Raw genomic sequence first — 15,884 nt, forward strand, 5'->3', positions numbered from 1 at the left:
TTCACTACGGTACTTAGTTGTCCTAATACCATTCGTACTCAAGCTCATATGGACAGGCGTTCAATTAACGATTATCCCCATTTGCGTTAAAACATGAGAATCAATTTCTAGAAGAATTGCAGGGCAGTAAACAAGGGTGAGCACGAGTTCGGTAAATGTTCGTCATGTGGTGAAATTCATTCATGTAGTTCGTGTGCACTTCGTCATACTATATGCTCCGAGTGTTGTGAAATGAAACACATCAAGTCGATTTGTAGAACTACCGTTCATTTCGCTACCAGTGATAACATACTCTGTAATTGCGATCTTATGGATTCGCGAGGTCTTGATAGTCACATATTATCCTTACCTAAAATTTCCAGTAATTGAACTCATATCCAAAAACGGTTATATTTGTTCAGTGGTGCTTTTCACAGTTCTGTTGTTGACACTAACAGTATCAAATCCATCATTTGAATAATGTTATCTAGGGCACGTCTCATCGGGTCTCGTTGATTTGCCTATTTCACGCTCAATCAGCAGACCAAAGATATCGGGTTCTCTAATGGTCACAGTGTCCAGAGTGTGTGTGTGGGGGGGACGTCATGTAAACTGAAGAGAGCATCTCCAGGGTACAGACGTCGCTAAAGTAATTTGAGAATACCTTAGCTTCACAACAGTTGTCTCCTACTAATTACGTAGTATCGCTGTCTTCGTATACTGTTGGGATATTGTCTCTTTTCTTGGTCCTCTGTTTCGTGTATGAGTATAAGTGTTTATAGTATTCCGTAGACTCCTTAATAAGCCCTTCCTCATACAATCTTCTAAACCTGAGGAGGTTTGGCACAAGTATTTCGAGTTTCCGGATATCAACATTTTGTCTCGTTAGTACTCAGTAGTATAGATTTTTCCGACAGCTTTTTCTCCTGTAAAATCTCTCTAGTGAAGAAAGGATTAAATTTCTTTACAGAACGTCAATGATGAGTTTTTGGGACTCTTCGATGTAGTCCGAAAAATGTGAGATGCAGTAACTTGTATGTACAAACTTCTGAATGCCCCCATACCGTTCAAATCAGGAATTCTTGATCTGCTGTCTGATCTACTGAAGATGCAGAATATATGAGTTTCTTGCGCATTTTCTTCCAAGATGTCTTGTCTGATTTGTGCTGGCACATTTTCGTTGACAACGAAAAGTGAATCAAAGGCCAGAATCGCGATTTCACTCTTAGTTTTGGGTGACATATGGTGAAGGGTTGTTACATCACCTTTATAATGGTTTCGTGTGAAGACTATTAAGGATGATTCCTTGTCCGGGTCGTACCTGGTCGCCTGTTTCATATGTTGCGTTATAGCACATGAGATAACCGCATCGACCAGTTTCTGTTGGAATTTTGTCACACTTCAGTCTCCTAGATTATTAAAATTGACCGTGTGTTGATTTAAGTCCCACTAAGATTATGTATCAACTCCGCCTGTAACTCTTATACAGCTACTGCCAGTCTCAAGTCCGTGTAGAGAAGGAGGGTTGGGCATGTAATCGGCAAAGCTATCCCGTAGAAAACGACGATTGAGACCAGTTTTATGAGGGGCTGCATTCGACTGTAGGGAAGTGACCAGGAAAGGACATGGCTATTCTAATGAGAGACCTAAACGCCAAAGTCGGAGTAGACAACACTGAGTATGAAGATATCGTGGGACAATATGAACTGACTAGGAGAAAGGAATGAGAATGGCGAGAGATTTGGAAATCTATGCGCATTCAACAAAATGGTTATCGGTGGCACTATTTCCCCCACAAACACATACACATAGTTACATGGGTCTCACTGGGTCACACTACACGGAACCAGATCGATCATATCTGTATCACTGAAAAGTTCAGAAGGTCAGTGGAAGAGATGAGGACCAAGAGAGGAGATGACATAGCTTCGTATCACCGTCTAGTGGTTGTCAAGAAGAAACTAAAGATAAAGAAGCACTGGACAACTGGAGAAACAACAACACAACGGTTCAATACAACCTATCGACAAACTCGACCAATTCAAAACAGCGCTCACCGTGTTCCAGGACTTACACAATCTACTGGAAGAAGAAACTACTATGGAGGACCATAGTAAAAGGATCAAAGAAGCACTAACTTCAAGGTGTCAAGAGGAGCTGAACCGCAAGAAGTGTCATCATAATAAATGAATCTCCATCGAAAACAAGGAAAAGATTCACGAAAGGAGGAACAAGATAACAGAAAATAACAACAGTCGAAGAAGAACAGAGAAACTGAAGGCACAAGTTGAATACATAAGAGCAAACAAGCAAGTGAAGAAGAGCATTAGATCTGACAAGCAGAAATGCGTCAAAGACCTTGCAACGATAGCATAAATAGCTACTTCAGAAGGAAATATGAAACAGCTATATGACAACGAAGAACCTGACAGGGAAATATAGTAAGGCAGAGAGATCGACCAAGAACAGAGAAGGTAATCTGGCAAGACTGTAATCTATGGACGAACCAATCGGATACATGATGACGAGTCACGAATTTGGGCGCAAAATTCATCCATATATTTGGCTAAATAGAGTTTTAGCATTAAAGCTGATGTCAATTCGTGATAAAAACCCTAAATGTAATTTTTGACCCTAACTATCAACTGTAAATGAAAATTTTAATTGGTTTATAACCGTCGTTTAGCCCTAATTAGTAGTTGTCCATTCTCAACGTCATTTCAGCGTCTTTTTTTCGTCGTCCATAAAGTAGGTGTGTTACCTATGGACTGGAAGGGCGCAATCGTCACTCCCATACATAAAACAGGTCCACGACAAGTTCCATCGAATTACAGACCCGTAAGCCTCACCAGTGTTGTAATTAAAATACTGGAAAGAATAATCAAACGGACCGTAACGGCATTTATGGAAACCAATAACTTGCTGAACATGGCACAACATGGTCTTAGAAAGGGTCTATCCTGTACAACGAACCTCCTTATAGCTAGAGAGTTCTGGAATAATGCGCTAGACAACGGAAACTCAGTGGATGTTGTCTACATAGATTTCAGCAAGGCTTTTGATAAGGTGCCAACTAATAGACTGCTATTGAAGTTGGCAAACATTGGTATTACCGGACCTCTTTAAAAACGGTGTAAAGATTTCCCAGTAGGTCGTGGACGAAAAGTAAGAATAAATTCTAAGTGCTCCATCTGGAGACCAGTACTTAGTAGAGTACCCCAAGGTTCCATCCTAGGTCCTTTACTTTTTATAATGTAAGTTAATGATTTTACAATTATAGTACAGTCTCCAATGTTATTATACGCTGACGATGTAAAAATTTGGCGAGTAATAACTGGAGACAAAGACGCATTTACTCTTCAGGCGGACTTAAACAATATGATAAACTGGTCTAAAGAGTGGCTGATGCCTATCAACTCGGAAAAGTGTGTCTACATGCACTTGGGGGATTCAAAGGTTAATACGTACAACATAGGGGATGTGTCATTACCCGTAGTTCGGTCTCATAAGGATCTAGGGGTGACAGTGAGTAATGATCTTAAGACGACGGTCCATTGCCGGGAGGTCGCAGCCAAGAGGTTTCGAACCCTCTGGGCTTTAAAAAGGACATTCACTAAGTTAGATACTACCATGTTCACCACGTATGCACATCCTTAGAGAGAACTAAGCTAGAGAACTGCGTTCAGGCTGCAAGCACCTGCTTAAAAGGTGACTCCGACATACTAGAAAAAGTGGAGGGGACAGCTACTCATGCAATTCCGGAATTTCGGGGTTTATCATATAAAGAGCGACTTGAAAAACTGTACCTCTTTACTCTGTCCTATCGAAGATTAAGGGGAGATCTAATTTCGATGTATAGAATACTGAGAAATGATTTCGGACCTAACTTATTCTCTCTCTTTCTTTCCACTATATCGGGACACCTCAGAGGACATAGCAGGCGAGTAGAAAAGCCAAGAACGAACAAAATACCCGTGGCATACAGGTTTTCACACCGAGTCATAAATACTTGGAACCTGCTGCCTGAAGCAGTGGTGTCTGCACCTTCAACTGACTCTTTCAAGAGAAGACTGGACACTCACAGAAGCATATTAGAAAAGGAATAACATAGGCCGTAAGCCTTCTGTCCTTAATACACAAATCTAAATCATCGGTGGTTGGTTATTCGGGCGTAGTTAGCTAGTGTTGTCCAGTAAAGCTAAAATGATCAGCTTAAATATCAAAATTTGCAAATCCACTTATATGGATGATTTATGTAACAATACAAATTTAAAGTCTATACTGGTACCTAAAATTCGAGAAAAAGGGAAATCATCAGCAAGAATGTCTTTACAAGACGAATTCACGGTTGAACCTTCGCAAACATGATTTCAGGCGTTTGGTTGAACCACCTAACAGTAACCATAGCATCTGACAAATATCACATTTCAGTAACATATTTCATGGTTATAGAGATATATGGTTTGGTTCATAAAGAAAGTTTTCAGAAGGCAAGCCTCTTGGCCTCTGTGAGTATTGGTTTTACTTCATAAATCAGTGCAGGATCTTCATGAATCACACCATGAAATATTTGAACAGCCTAGAATATGTGGAATGTTTGAGTTTGAATGGGCGGACTTCATAAGGACAACAAAGAAAGTGCGTTCATATATGCATTTATCATATCCAGAAACTTGGCGGAGCATACTGGATCTATAATCATGATGTTTTGGTCATAATAGATGGAGTTCCACTAGGTTCGGAAAAGGATCTAGCGAATTGGGCTGAAAGGGAATTCAACATTACTGACTATCGTCCTATGAAATTATACAGCGCATTGGCAGTTGATGCCTATCAAAAAAGACTACTTCATTTTAATGTAAGACTGATTCCGCACAAAATGTTGAATAACTACCCTATAATTATTTAGAGAATATATGTTTCCATGCATATATCAATCGATGGGGAGAAGTGCGGCATTTTACTACTTGAGGTATGATAACTTGTTCAGAAGTCGAAGTCTTAGTTATACTCTGACTTTGTGCCAAAAACATGTGAAAATTTCAGGTCATTGTGTACTGGCGAGTATGGAGTGATTAAGAAAAACGAGGTGGAGAAATATAGAATGAATTATAAGGGTACAAAATTTTTCCGTTTGGTAAGAAATGGATGGATTCAAGGTGGAGGTACAATAGCTATGCAACCTACTTTGCTTTAGATATTTTGTATAACAGAGGAAATGATGGTCGTTCAATCTATGGTCCAGTATTTGAAGGTAATTCACTTTCGTCAATTAGATATTAACCTTCACAAGTACTAAATTGGTGTGTTCCCCACCAAAACATTCATGCTTTTTTATTTTTAACTTCATAAGAGACCGTTTTCATGTACTGGGTATAAAGTATAACTTTGTATAGCTAGTATTTTAATACCGAAACTAGTATTAAAATGTTTCTAGATCGCTAGTCCGTAATGAACCGCAAATTATCTCATGTGTTCAGAACTACCAATCACAATGTAAAACTTCCGTTGTTAGAACACTTTTACCTTCTGTTACGTGTTCAGCTAATTAGCTGTCGCACAAATGTAAAAGTATACCAGACAAAATTCGCAATCGTTATATTTTTCACGTTCAGACTGGAAGAAATTACTGTTAGTTGTTTTCTGAGAGTTAGAAGTAGATATAAAAATTCTCTAAACCCCTAAACTACCTTAGAAAAACACTAGAATTAGTAGAGTTCATAACCCAGGAATGTTTCTCAGCGGCATACTATGCACCTGCAAGTGTATATTTATATGAAAAGTTATAAAAAGACACACAAAAAACCCACGCTCAGGGGAATATTCTAATAGTAGTTGTTGTTTTACATTTACATTACCAATTGCGAACGTTCATTCATAAACATTTTCAAATGGTGAAGGCTTGTGTGTGTTGATCTAACACCATTAGATGTATGCGCTTTGTTTTGTTCAGGATATATATATATATATATATATATATATATATATATATATATATATATATATATATATATATATATATATATAATGACTTATTATTACTGTCGTAATTCACTTTTATTGCCTCCTAGTTCTATGTGCTTGAAATACATTATTCCTTAACAGTTGATGTTGTGACTCTTGTTTTACACTGTTGAGAATCGTAGCACCGAAGTTAATTGGTTATACAATGTTAGCTAGCATAGTCAAGCATTTGGATAAAATCTAAATTTAAAAACGGTGACCATACCTTATTTAGCCCATTTTCTTTGGAGCCACCTTATTAAAAGTATGGGTTGTTTAATTTAAAGGCACTACTTAAGTATTCATTTCAAATGGGCGTTGGAATGTTTAAATCTATAGTTAATATAGAGGTCACGATACTATAATTTCACAACACCATAATCTACATGAAACTTATCCCATTTTCATTTAGAATGAAAGGAACTATGCAGTAATCCTCTCATTTACTTTATGTTATGTACCGAGAGAACTTTAAGGACAAGTAACTACCAAGGATAATACATCACCCAATCCAAGTAAATATAAATCAGTGTACAAACTTTGTCATTTTCACTTTTCAAGTCTAAAATGTCTTGATAGGTAATAAATGTAAATGACGTGATCTAAGTGGTTGGATTATGCTATAAAATTATCAGAAGTTTAAAATCGAGAGAAGCACGATCTATCACACCCCTATATACTTATTACTGACAACTGAATATTGGTATTTTCGAGACAAATACAACTTAATTAAGAAAACAGACGACATTCGGCAAGATATCTTGGTTTGTGGGCGACTAAAGTGGCTTTTAACTTACACTTTCATAGGAACTCCAATTCGATAAGTGTAACAATGTCTCGAGTTTTAGAAAACAGGGGATCAATTATTATTAGTTAGCAAGTTGCTTCAGTAATTATTCTTCCCGCAGACACTCATAAAAGCTTTAAACCGTATGTCTAATTTCCACCAACCAAGATGAAAATTATATCATCAAGCATGATCGACGCGGAATTCTAAGTATGGCTAATTCTGGACGTCACACAAATGGTTCACAGTTTCTCATTACACTGGCACCAGCTGAATGGATGGATAACCGCTACGTAGCATTTGGGTAAGTTTTGGCACTTTGTAAGTGTGTTGCGATGACAGATTTACAATTGGAGTTTGAAGCTTCTACATTTTTTGACGCCTGGAACTATAAATTAATTATTGGTATATGGTGTCTGATTTATTTTCAATCAATATCTTACAACTTTTGATTGTTTATTGTACAGTGGAACGTGATAAGAACGCTATAGCGAATTCAGCTAAACGATTTCATAATTTTGTTCGCTTCACTTATCTCTAAACACTATTCACAGAACCCGTATCTTTACCATTTTTGGTCAACTTTCAGCAGGCACACTAAGGAATCGACAGCGAAATATTCCTGTCTACATTTTGTACTATTTAATGGATGCAGGATTAACGAAAAATACATATTACATGATGACAGAAGTATACTTCCCTTTGGTAATTCTCAAATCCTGAAATAGCAAAACAACTAGACGTAAACACTATATAGAAAACGACAGAGACCCAATGAAATCGTCCTTACCATTGTATTTAGCAACCTAACCAGGAGGTTATAATGTATGCTCAGGACGTTAACGAGATGATTTTATCCGTTATGCTCACAAAACCCACATTATTTGAATTTCTCACAAGGTACATATAATATATGATCTTTGTTACTTTGAGTGATAAAGACTCAACAAAAATCACTGAATCATAGGTAGTATATTATAGCACCAGTTGGAAAGTTGTATGTAAGCTACCTGGATGTCTTTTTATTGCAGTGAAACCCCAGTTAATAATTCAATCAACTTCAAGTCAACATTATTTTATAATTCGCTAGTTTATGCTTCTGCCCTTTTACCAGTATTTATATTACTTGATGACAGATCACCAAGATACACAGATTTAATTAACAAGTTCCGATGTTTACCTCTATTGTCAGCAGTTTTACCTAACATCACATGTAAACATTTTGATAAACATTGATATTGTTGATCTTCTGTTTTAGGCGTGTAATTGAAGGAAGTTTAACTCTGGATAAAATGGAAGAGGTCCAGACTCATTACGAACGTCCAGTGAAAGATATATGTATTGAAAATATCAGCGTTGTTAATCCCAACGAATTAGCGACTAAAATTGCCTAAAAAAGTCTCGAAAATACCAGACGGAGTATGCACACTTGTCACTATAGTATATTAAAAATACAACACTTATATATACCTTTATGACATTTTTTAATGATATTAGCAAACTAACCGTCAAAGAAATAAGGTATAAAACAGAAGAAACCAAATAAAAAGTAATGATGAACAGCAAATTGATGATTCTTGTTCGGAAGTACAACTTATTGTAATTAAACTTTTCAAAAAAGAATAGGTACTGTGGTGAGATACGCTATACCGGAGTACAAAATGAGATAGTTATGAATAAATAAAAACCACTTTGTCTGCTTAGGTGTAAAAAGAACCACCTACAGAAACATAAACACATAACTACATATCATGGGTGAGATGAGTTTATTGTAGCAGAAGACGAGTTCGCGTGTGTTGTCGCACGACGGGTGACCAGATATATGGTTAAGAAAAATATTAACACAATCAGAAATATCACAGTGATTAGAAGGAATTTGTTTTGAAGAATTCTAAAAGGGAAAGAAAATGAAAATAATCTAGAATCACAGATGAGGAGGAAGTACATAACCCAATGACAAATAACTAGACTGCTTACATATGAATTTTATGTCCTGAAGTGTATGTATGCCACTTATTTGATTAACACCATTTAATATTAAGCAGATGACTGCCAAATGCAGACTAGAAAAATTCAAAAAAGAAATATACAAACTATAAACGAATAACTTTTCTCTAATACAAGATAAGGAATGGAGCTGCTACTGCAACGTTTTGTGTGATACTACTACCCAACTTTCTATGATTTGAACTAGAATTTAAGCATTGTAATTTGTTAACTGTTCTGATTGCTTTGTGCCTGTTGCTATTCTCTTAGCCTCAATCAGTAGTGATTTTCAAGATAAGGAAGTTGGCAAATAACGCTCGAATATTTTTAAACAAACAACATAATCCGCACAACAGTAATGATCCCTTACTGACATCCTAAAACATGTACTTATTCATTTATTTTATAGTATGCGGTAAGAAATTATGAAATTAAGATTATAATTGGTATGAAATATGTAGGCTCATGTATGTATAAACATTTAAAGATTTGTTGAAGTATCATAACCCTTCCGCGTTAAAAACGGAACTAAGTGACATGGTATTAATTCACTTGAAAACACCACAATAAATGCGGCAAATATATATATATATGTTTAAAGAATTTTAAGTCTTAATGTAATGGATCAGTAAAAAGGATCCATACAACGTGTTTTTTAACTCCCTCTACACAATATAATATTCATACTCAGTATCTGTTACAACGTAGAACCTCGTAAGTAACTAACTATCTGTTTCACAAAAGTACTAAGTAACTATAGACAGTTCACATAACCTTAATAGTTTAGCACCATATATACCAAAAACCTATTTCACTACATTGCCTTTCAGTTTGCTCTCAAGAAGAATGGCCTCAGATTCTAGCTGTACAGAACTAAGTTCTATAACTGCACAAAGCCTCAATCTATGAGCTGGTGAAACCAAAGGGACTAGGAAATATTACACATGATTTTATTTCTCTATCAAATCCCAACAAAAACTCTGGACCGTAAACGTGGATAATTTGTTATGAGTAACAAATCCATGCATTAGAAGAAAAACTGGTCAGTAAATAGGTTAACGGCGCGTAATATGTGAAACAACTAACAAAGTTTCTGTCTCTGAACGAAAATGCCTATGACTTGTTGAAAATATAAGAAATGATAGTTACCTGCGAGTCATTACTGAAAGTATTCGAGAGCTCTTTTTCAGATCAGAATCTGCCTGACGAAGCTGTGAAAGTAAAGTGAAGGATAATAAATAAGTTTTCACAATGCTTCTGATTAAATGGGCTGTAAAAAGCTACTTAATAGGATGAATTCGTAAAGATAGTATAACTTCTGACTACTAATCACTATTTAACATATATTTTCAACATCATTCGGGTAAAATGCACCGCAGTGTAAACTACCACGAAAACTCTGTTCTCTTGAGATTTCAATCAAATGTCTCCTTATGTCAATAAATCCTCGAAGTAGTACACAAGATCATTGAAGACAAAAGAAAGATGAAAGAGATCTTCAGATATATAAGACCAATGCTTCTTGAACTACAATACTAATCACTCATCTTAAATATTGAAGGAGTTGGATTCTTGTCACTTCCTTTAATGAGATGCGGGGCAACACGATTTCATCACTAGAAGTGTCTACATTACACCTACAGTTACGCTCTCGTTATGTTAAGTGATTAAGAAGAAATAAAGGGTTATCAGTGTTGAGTGATTGACTAAGATGATTAAGTAGACTATGTTGACGTTAGGCTGGGACTGAGAACAAAGGATGTACACCATTAGGACATATTGGTAAGTGGCAACAGGTAAGGCCTGATTCTGGTTATCCAGATACATCTTGTGATGTTGTAACACAGACAATACACCAATTTAATTTTTGACAAGAGATGTGAGTTGCGCTTCACATGAAAGTCCGAGGTTTTTGGTAAATGTATACCATATATCCATCGGTATATGATTAAGTAAACGTTATTTAACAGGTTGCTGAATAATAAACAGTATTAGTCAGTTATCAGAGATGCGGATACGAGAAAATTACGAATCCACTTCAAAATAATTGTGGTAATTGATCCATAGTTAACTCTTTTTACTACGAAAAATGTAATATTATTTAACTTTTATCAATCCTCTATTCACTTGTTTCGCTTTTTAAAAAATTCCGTTTAGACAAATACATATACTGAATTACAATTTTGACGAGAAGTAAACTGCTAAACAGGTCGATTATAATGATAATGGATAACAATAAAATATGATTAAAAACCGAATTAACTCACCCTGTCTCTACTTCTTTGAAGTTTTTCTCGTTGCTCGCTTAAGTCTTGTAGTATATGACCACCTACTTCTTCTGTTTCCAAAGCAACTCGCACACCATCTTCCAATTTGGTAGTAGTCCGAGATATTCGTTCAGTGTTGCTCAGAAGTTGAGCTCTCATGTCTGTATCAAACAAAACCTCCTCGTGTAAATTGTCCTCATCATCGGAACCGCATGAATCCTTATGGTCAGGGCGCCGAACGGCATACCGCGGTCGCCGCTTGAAAAAGTAGAAGAAATAATGCAAAGGAAAATTGAATGGTACGTAAGCATATTGCATATTATTTAAGGAGTCGTTTAGCTCAGCACTAAAATATAATATATGATAAATAACCGAAGTCTATAAGAAGTGGAAAATAGTTCTTAATTCAATATACATTTCATACAATTTTCGGAAAATAATTTTAAGAGATCGATTAACTTCGACGCAATTACTAACTTTTAACTATGTTTGAAGGCTTTGTGGCGGCCCATTAATCTGACTCCAATTTAGAATGTACGAATGATTGTTATCGCTGATTCTCGTATATAATCGACTTAAATCGCGTTATCCAATAACGGAATTAAATAAGTCGAATAACGAGAATTGACTTGAGAATACATATATTTCGTACATGAAGCGAATGAAGCATAGCACAGCAAAGCAAAACGACACGTATGGAAGATGGCTGGGAAGCCAACTCCATTTTAATCAAGCGTTACTCAGTATTTATAGTCAGACAAAAATAAACTACAAACATGTGATGAGTCATGGGACATGAAGTGTACACACATATATGCTCATATATAAAAACAGTCAAGACTGATAAGTGAATAATTGACCAGGTCAAAATATGACTCAAGTAGAATGAATAAAATGGAATGTCCGAAAACTAGAATATAAGATATATGGGCTTAAAATAATGACTGACACTACAGCTTATTTAATAAAAAACATAACCATGTTAGCGAGTGTCATAAACGTATAGTTTACAGAAAGTATAGCACTCGTATACATTCCAAAAAATTATTTGCATTGAATTTTTTGTGAATGGTATACTAACCAGAATATATATGATTTTTGACTGTGTCGGTATATATACTATAATCCGACGGTTTCATCAACTAAACCTTAAAATGACATTATAGCACAGAATCAGCCTGTTGAATATGTATGAGAACGTAATTAAACGAAAGACGTGATTGAAAATTCTAAATTCAGCTGAAACATTTGCCGAAAGTAACTAACACTTATCAAACTGGGTGTTTAGAACCAACTCCATAAGAAAAACCATGAGAAAGGAACAGGTCCGAGAAAAAAGGAACATAAGCCTATTCATAATAATTAGAATATTTGGTGATATGGGGATACACGTGATCAGTGGCACAATATATCAAGCAGTATGAAAACATCTGCAAATAAGGTTGAGTCGGAGCATTTTGCTGTTGTTAAATAGATATCTTTTATACAAAATAAAACGAAACCAGTTCGCTACAATCACAACCAAAGGAAACAATAAAGTCCAGTCTTGAAAAATATGGACTGCTTTCTGTGATGATGAATATGGGGAATAGCTTGACGTAAGAAACAAGACGCTAGTTTATTATTCACAGTCTCCCTTACTCGCGGCCACTTTCAGCTTGCTCATATGTAATCATTGTTTACTATTTTATGGCGTGATACGGTCTGGTCTACCTTTTTATAAAATATATGTCTGAAACATACATAGTTGAAGCTGGCCACTGATTTCTCGGCTTAATTACAGGGTGAAGAGAAGCCAGAGAGTGGTTGATCAATAAGAACTCAGCAGTTGACTCAAGGTTATTAGTACTGAACGGATTCCAACTGGTCTTTTTTGTCACACGAAGTTAGCGTCCATGAGTCACAAACACTTCCATATAGTATGGTATTTCATAACTTTAGTACCTACTACTTTTCTCACCATCCTAGCGTCCTCAAACAACAAACGATATGAAGACGCTGAGTTATACGTTAGACATTACTAAACCAAAGACAACAGTGTTCTAAGACTTTTCCCACTCCTTAGACATACATTACAGAACTTCAGAATTACAAACACGATGTTAACTTGGATACAACTAATACTTATGAGGTAATGATGATAGGACACAGAGAGTACTCGAAAATCCTCGGTTCGGAGACTAGACTTAAAATTCAATTAATACAACTGTCTAGACCACGCACTTGTGCACTTAGTCTCCAGTGACTAGAAAAACGTTACGGTGAACCCTTAGGTAGGTCTTATGGATACAAATAGTTTTGATTTTGGTTGCATGCAAAGTGATTCCGTCTGCCACCATAATCAGTACTTAAAAGCTACCCATTTACACGAACCTGAGAATATCTTTAGTGGCTTGTTAAACGTTGTGAGCACTGCAACGGGTTCCTTTTAGTTCTTTAGAAGTACTTCACATTTTGACAACTTAAAGTTTATGCTTTTCATTATATCCGTGTACTAGGACTGATGCGGTTGCATGATGAGAGGTGCAGTATCTTTATGCTTAATATTGTACAAATACGTAACAACTTATACGAAAGATACATAAGGGTGGTAAATATGAGGTATTCAGTTATACGGCTAAGCTGAGGCATCGATCAATAACTGAATACATAAGCCACAGATATTTCTATAATTAATGACTCGACTGTCTCATCAAACCAGTCAGTCAACAAAGAACAGCAAGCCGAAAGCAAGAAAAGCAATTTTAGGAACATAATAAAATCAGAAAATTCTTTCACTTCACAAACAATGCCCTGAGTCGCATATTATACGCTATTGATTTGTGTGTCAAGACAAGGACTACATAAGCCTGATAGATAACTCTGGAACGTGGTCTTAGCCAATGGTTGTAAATGATTCAAGAATGATTATTGTCATCGCCCCGTATAGCATATGGAAGGTAGCTGGGATGAGTCAAACTATCGAATGATCTCTATTATACTGCAGAAAAAATTAGATAAATGGGCGAGACTCTAATTTATGGACGAGCCAATCAGAAGTGTCTGAGAGATTTCAAGGTCACGGCGCCAACTTCAGTGCATAATGCTAACATACGATCGACTCACAGGGAATTTTGTACAAAACGTGATAATTGAGCGACTATAACAAATAAAACTGCGAGACTATAGTTTATGGACGAGTCAGTCAGGTATAAGATAACATATCTTGGATTTTGGTGGGAAAGCCTTTATCCATTTGGCTAAATAAATTTCTGGCATTATAGCTGATGTCAGTTCGTGATGAAAACCCTGTATATAATTCCGAACTAAGGCAAATTATGATCCACATGTAAGAAGTGTATCCACTTTTTTTCTTTTGCTTTTTTATTATATATATATACATTAAATCACATGTGATTTACCAACTGCCTGCAGGCAGTCTATAAGATTTTTTCATCCAGGTGTCCTCTAGTTTTCCCGACTTCATAGCAATAATTACATTTTATATGTGAAATTCGTTCAGAAAAAACTATCTCTTGAGGGTTGAGATCAACGTATTTCCTGAAAAGTTATAGAAGTCGAACGACTACAATCATTATTTCTTGACACAAGCTGATAGAACCATTATGTGAGGTGCAGGATGTCTATCAATTAATGCTCGTCAATAAGCGATTGTTCACAATAGATCTTTTAAACACAATTTGCGTAAAGATATAAGTTTTTAATTATTACTAATCCTAGAATGAATAAACCTAAGAGTATACTGTACAGTATACTTTTGTATGTACAAGAGCAGCCATAATACTGAAGCACAACTACATAAGATATAAAGAATCACAAGCCAAATGAGAAATAAAATAAGGAAAAGGCAGAAAATGTTGAAAATATTTAAGTACTAGAAAAATGCTTACGAATTCTGTCGTGAGTTTTCCTAATTCTTTTCGGTAACACTCAAGCCTATTTTGAAATTTGGGACGGATGTCAGATCGCATTTCCTGAACTTCCAGAGACATCTGTTCAATTAACTCCTTTGTCTCGTCAAAAAGTATTGACACATCATGTACTTCTTTCGCCCTTTCACCTGACATAGTTGATAAAGTTAATGGTTTATCAATCAAAAGTCTAAAATGTTTTACGGAACATACCACCACTTAACTGGGGAATTTTTCCTAGCTTGAATGTTATGTCGCTAGTCAGATTTCCATACTGTTTCTCATAAGACTCGAACAGTGACATCGTCCTTGATGTGAATTTCGCGCAAAGGCCAAGAATGTTTCAAACTAAATGTCGCTGTCGAACTTAAGAAGTCGTCATATTCAGAAACATCATAGCACGAAGAATCTCAATAAATAACACCATTGGCCTAAAGGTTTTTATCTATTTAGGCAGTGGTTCAGATGGAACCACAGGACATTGAGGATTAAGGTCCGAGATGTTTTTTCATGGTCACTATGTCGTTAGTAAACGAGAAGATCGCCGTTACAGTGAGCATTAGGTGGACTGGTCAATAAGCGGTACAAACCAACTGTGGAACTCACGATTACATTAGCATAGAATACCTTAAAGTCACTTATTTAGAAAGAAACCTTAATTATGTTGACTTCCCTCCTAAACAATAGAACGATAGAAACTCGATGACCACACTGCCATAGCTAATAATTGTTGACCGCAGATAAACTTTTCTAACATCCGATAACCGACTCAAAACAACGTTCTTTAGAGGAAGAGTAAGTTTTCTAGAACACTTTGTTAGTTAGGCCCATAACCAACCAATAGAATCTTTACTTAAACCCCCGCCACGTCATCTCGTCTGATGTGTCCGTAGACTATCCCAGCTGCATGTGACCTTCCAAGTGAAGGACATCACTGTACTATTATATGAC

At 36.1% G+C, this 15,884-nt stretch overlaps 2 protein-coding genes across 6 annotated transcripts; one reads left to right on the top strand and one right to left on the bottom strand.

Moving 5' to 3' along the window:
• Positions 1–4,325: 4,325 nt before the first annotated feature.
• Positions 4,326–8,238, top strand: PPIL6_1 (putative inactive peptidyl-prolyl cis-trans isomerase-like 6; the record flags this gene model as incomplete). 4 transcript variants are annotated; one of them, XM_035731803.2, is made up of 8 exons in its annotated part: positions 4,422–4,487; positions 4,522–4,617; positions 4,649–4,837; positions 4,889–4,951; positions 4,985–5,144; positions 5,177–5,233; positions 6,938–7,073; positions 8,028–8,238. In XM_035731803.2, 8 exons carry the CDS (start codon positions 4,422–4,424, stop codon positions 8,161–8,163), a joined length of 903 nt encoding a protein of 300 aa, XP_035589769.1. In that variant the 3' UTR covers positions 8,164–8,238. The 4 variants fall into 4 exon arrangements, with proteins under 4 accessions (XP_051072063.1, XP_051072064.1, XP_051072065.1 ...); XM_051211943.1 differs by having other exon boundaries at positions 4,383–4,487; positions 4,522–4,837; XM_051211941.1 differs by having other exon boundaries at positions 4,326–4,487; positions 4,522–5,144.
• VTI1A_1 (Vesicle transport through interaction with t-SNAREs 1A) lies at positions 8,237–15,249 on the bottom strand. 2 transcript variants are annotated; one of them, XM_051211944.1, is made up of 5 exons: positions 14,913–15,249; positions 11,023–11,280; positions 9,905–9,966; positions 8,747–8,832; positions 8,630–8,660 (listed from the first exon to the last, which is right to left on the bottom strand). In XM_051211944.1, coding segments are annotated over exons 1-5 (585 nt in total). In that variant the 5' UTR covers positions 15,090–15,249; the 3' UTR covers positions 8,630–8,658. The 2 variants fall into 2 exon arrangements, with proteins under 2 accessions (XP_051072066.1, XP_051072067.1); XM_051211945.1 differs by lacking the exons at positions 8,747–8,832; positions 14,913–15,249 and adding an exon at positions 11,500–11,744 and having other exon boundaries at positions 8,237–8,660.
• Between the last annotated feature and the right edge of the window lie 635 nt (positions 15,250–15,884).

Source organism: Schistosoma haematobium, chromosome ZW, assembly GCF_000699445.3.
Source record: "Schistosoma haematobium chromosome ZW, whole genome shotgun sequence".
NCBI lineage: Eukaryota > Metazoa > Platyhelminthes > Trematoda > Strigeidida > Schistosomatidae > Schistosoma > Schistosoma haematobium.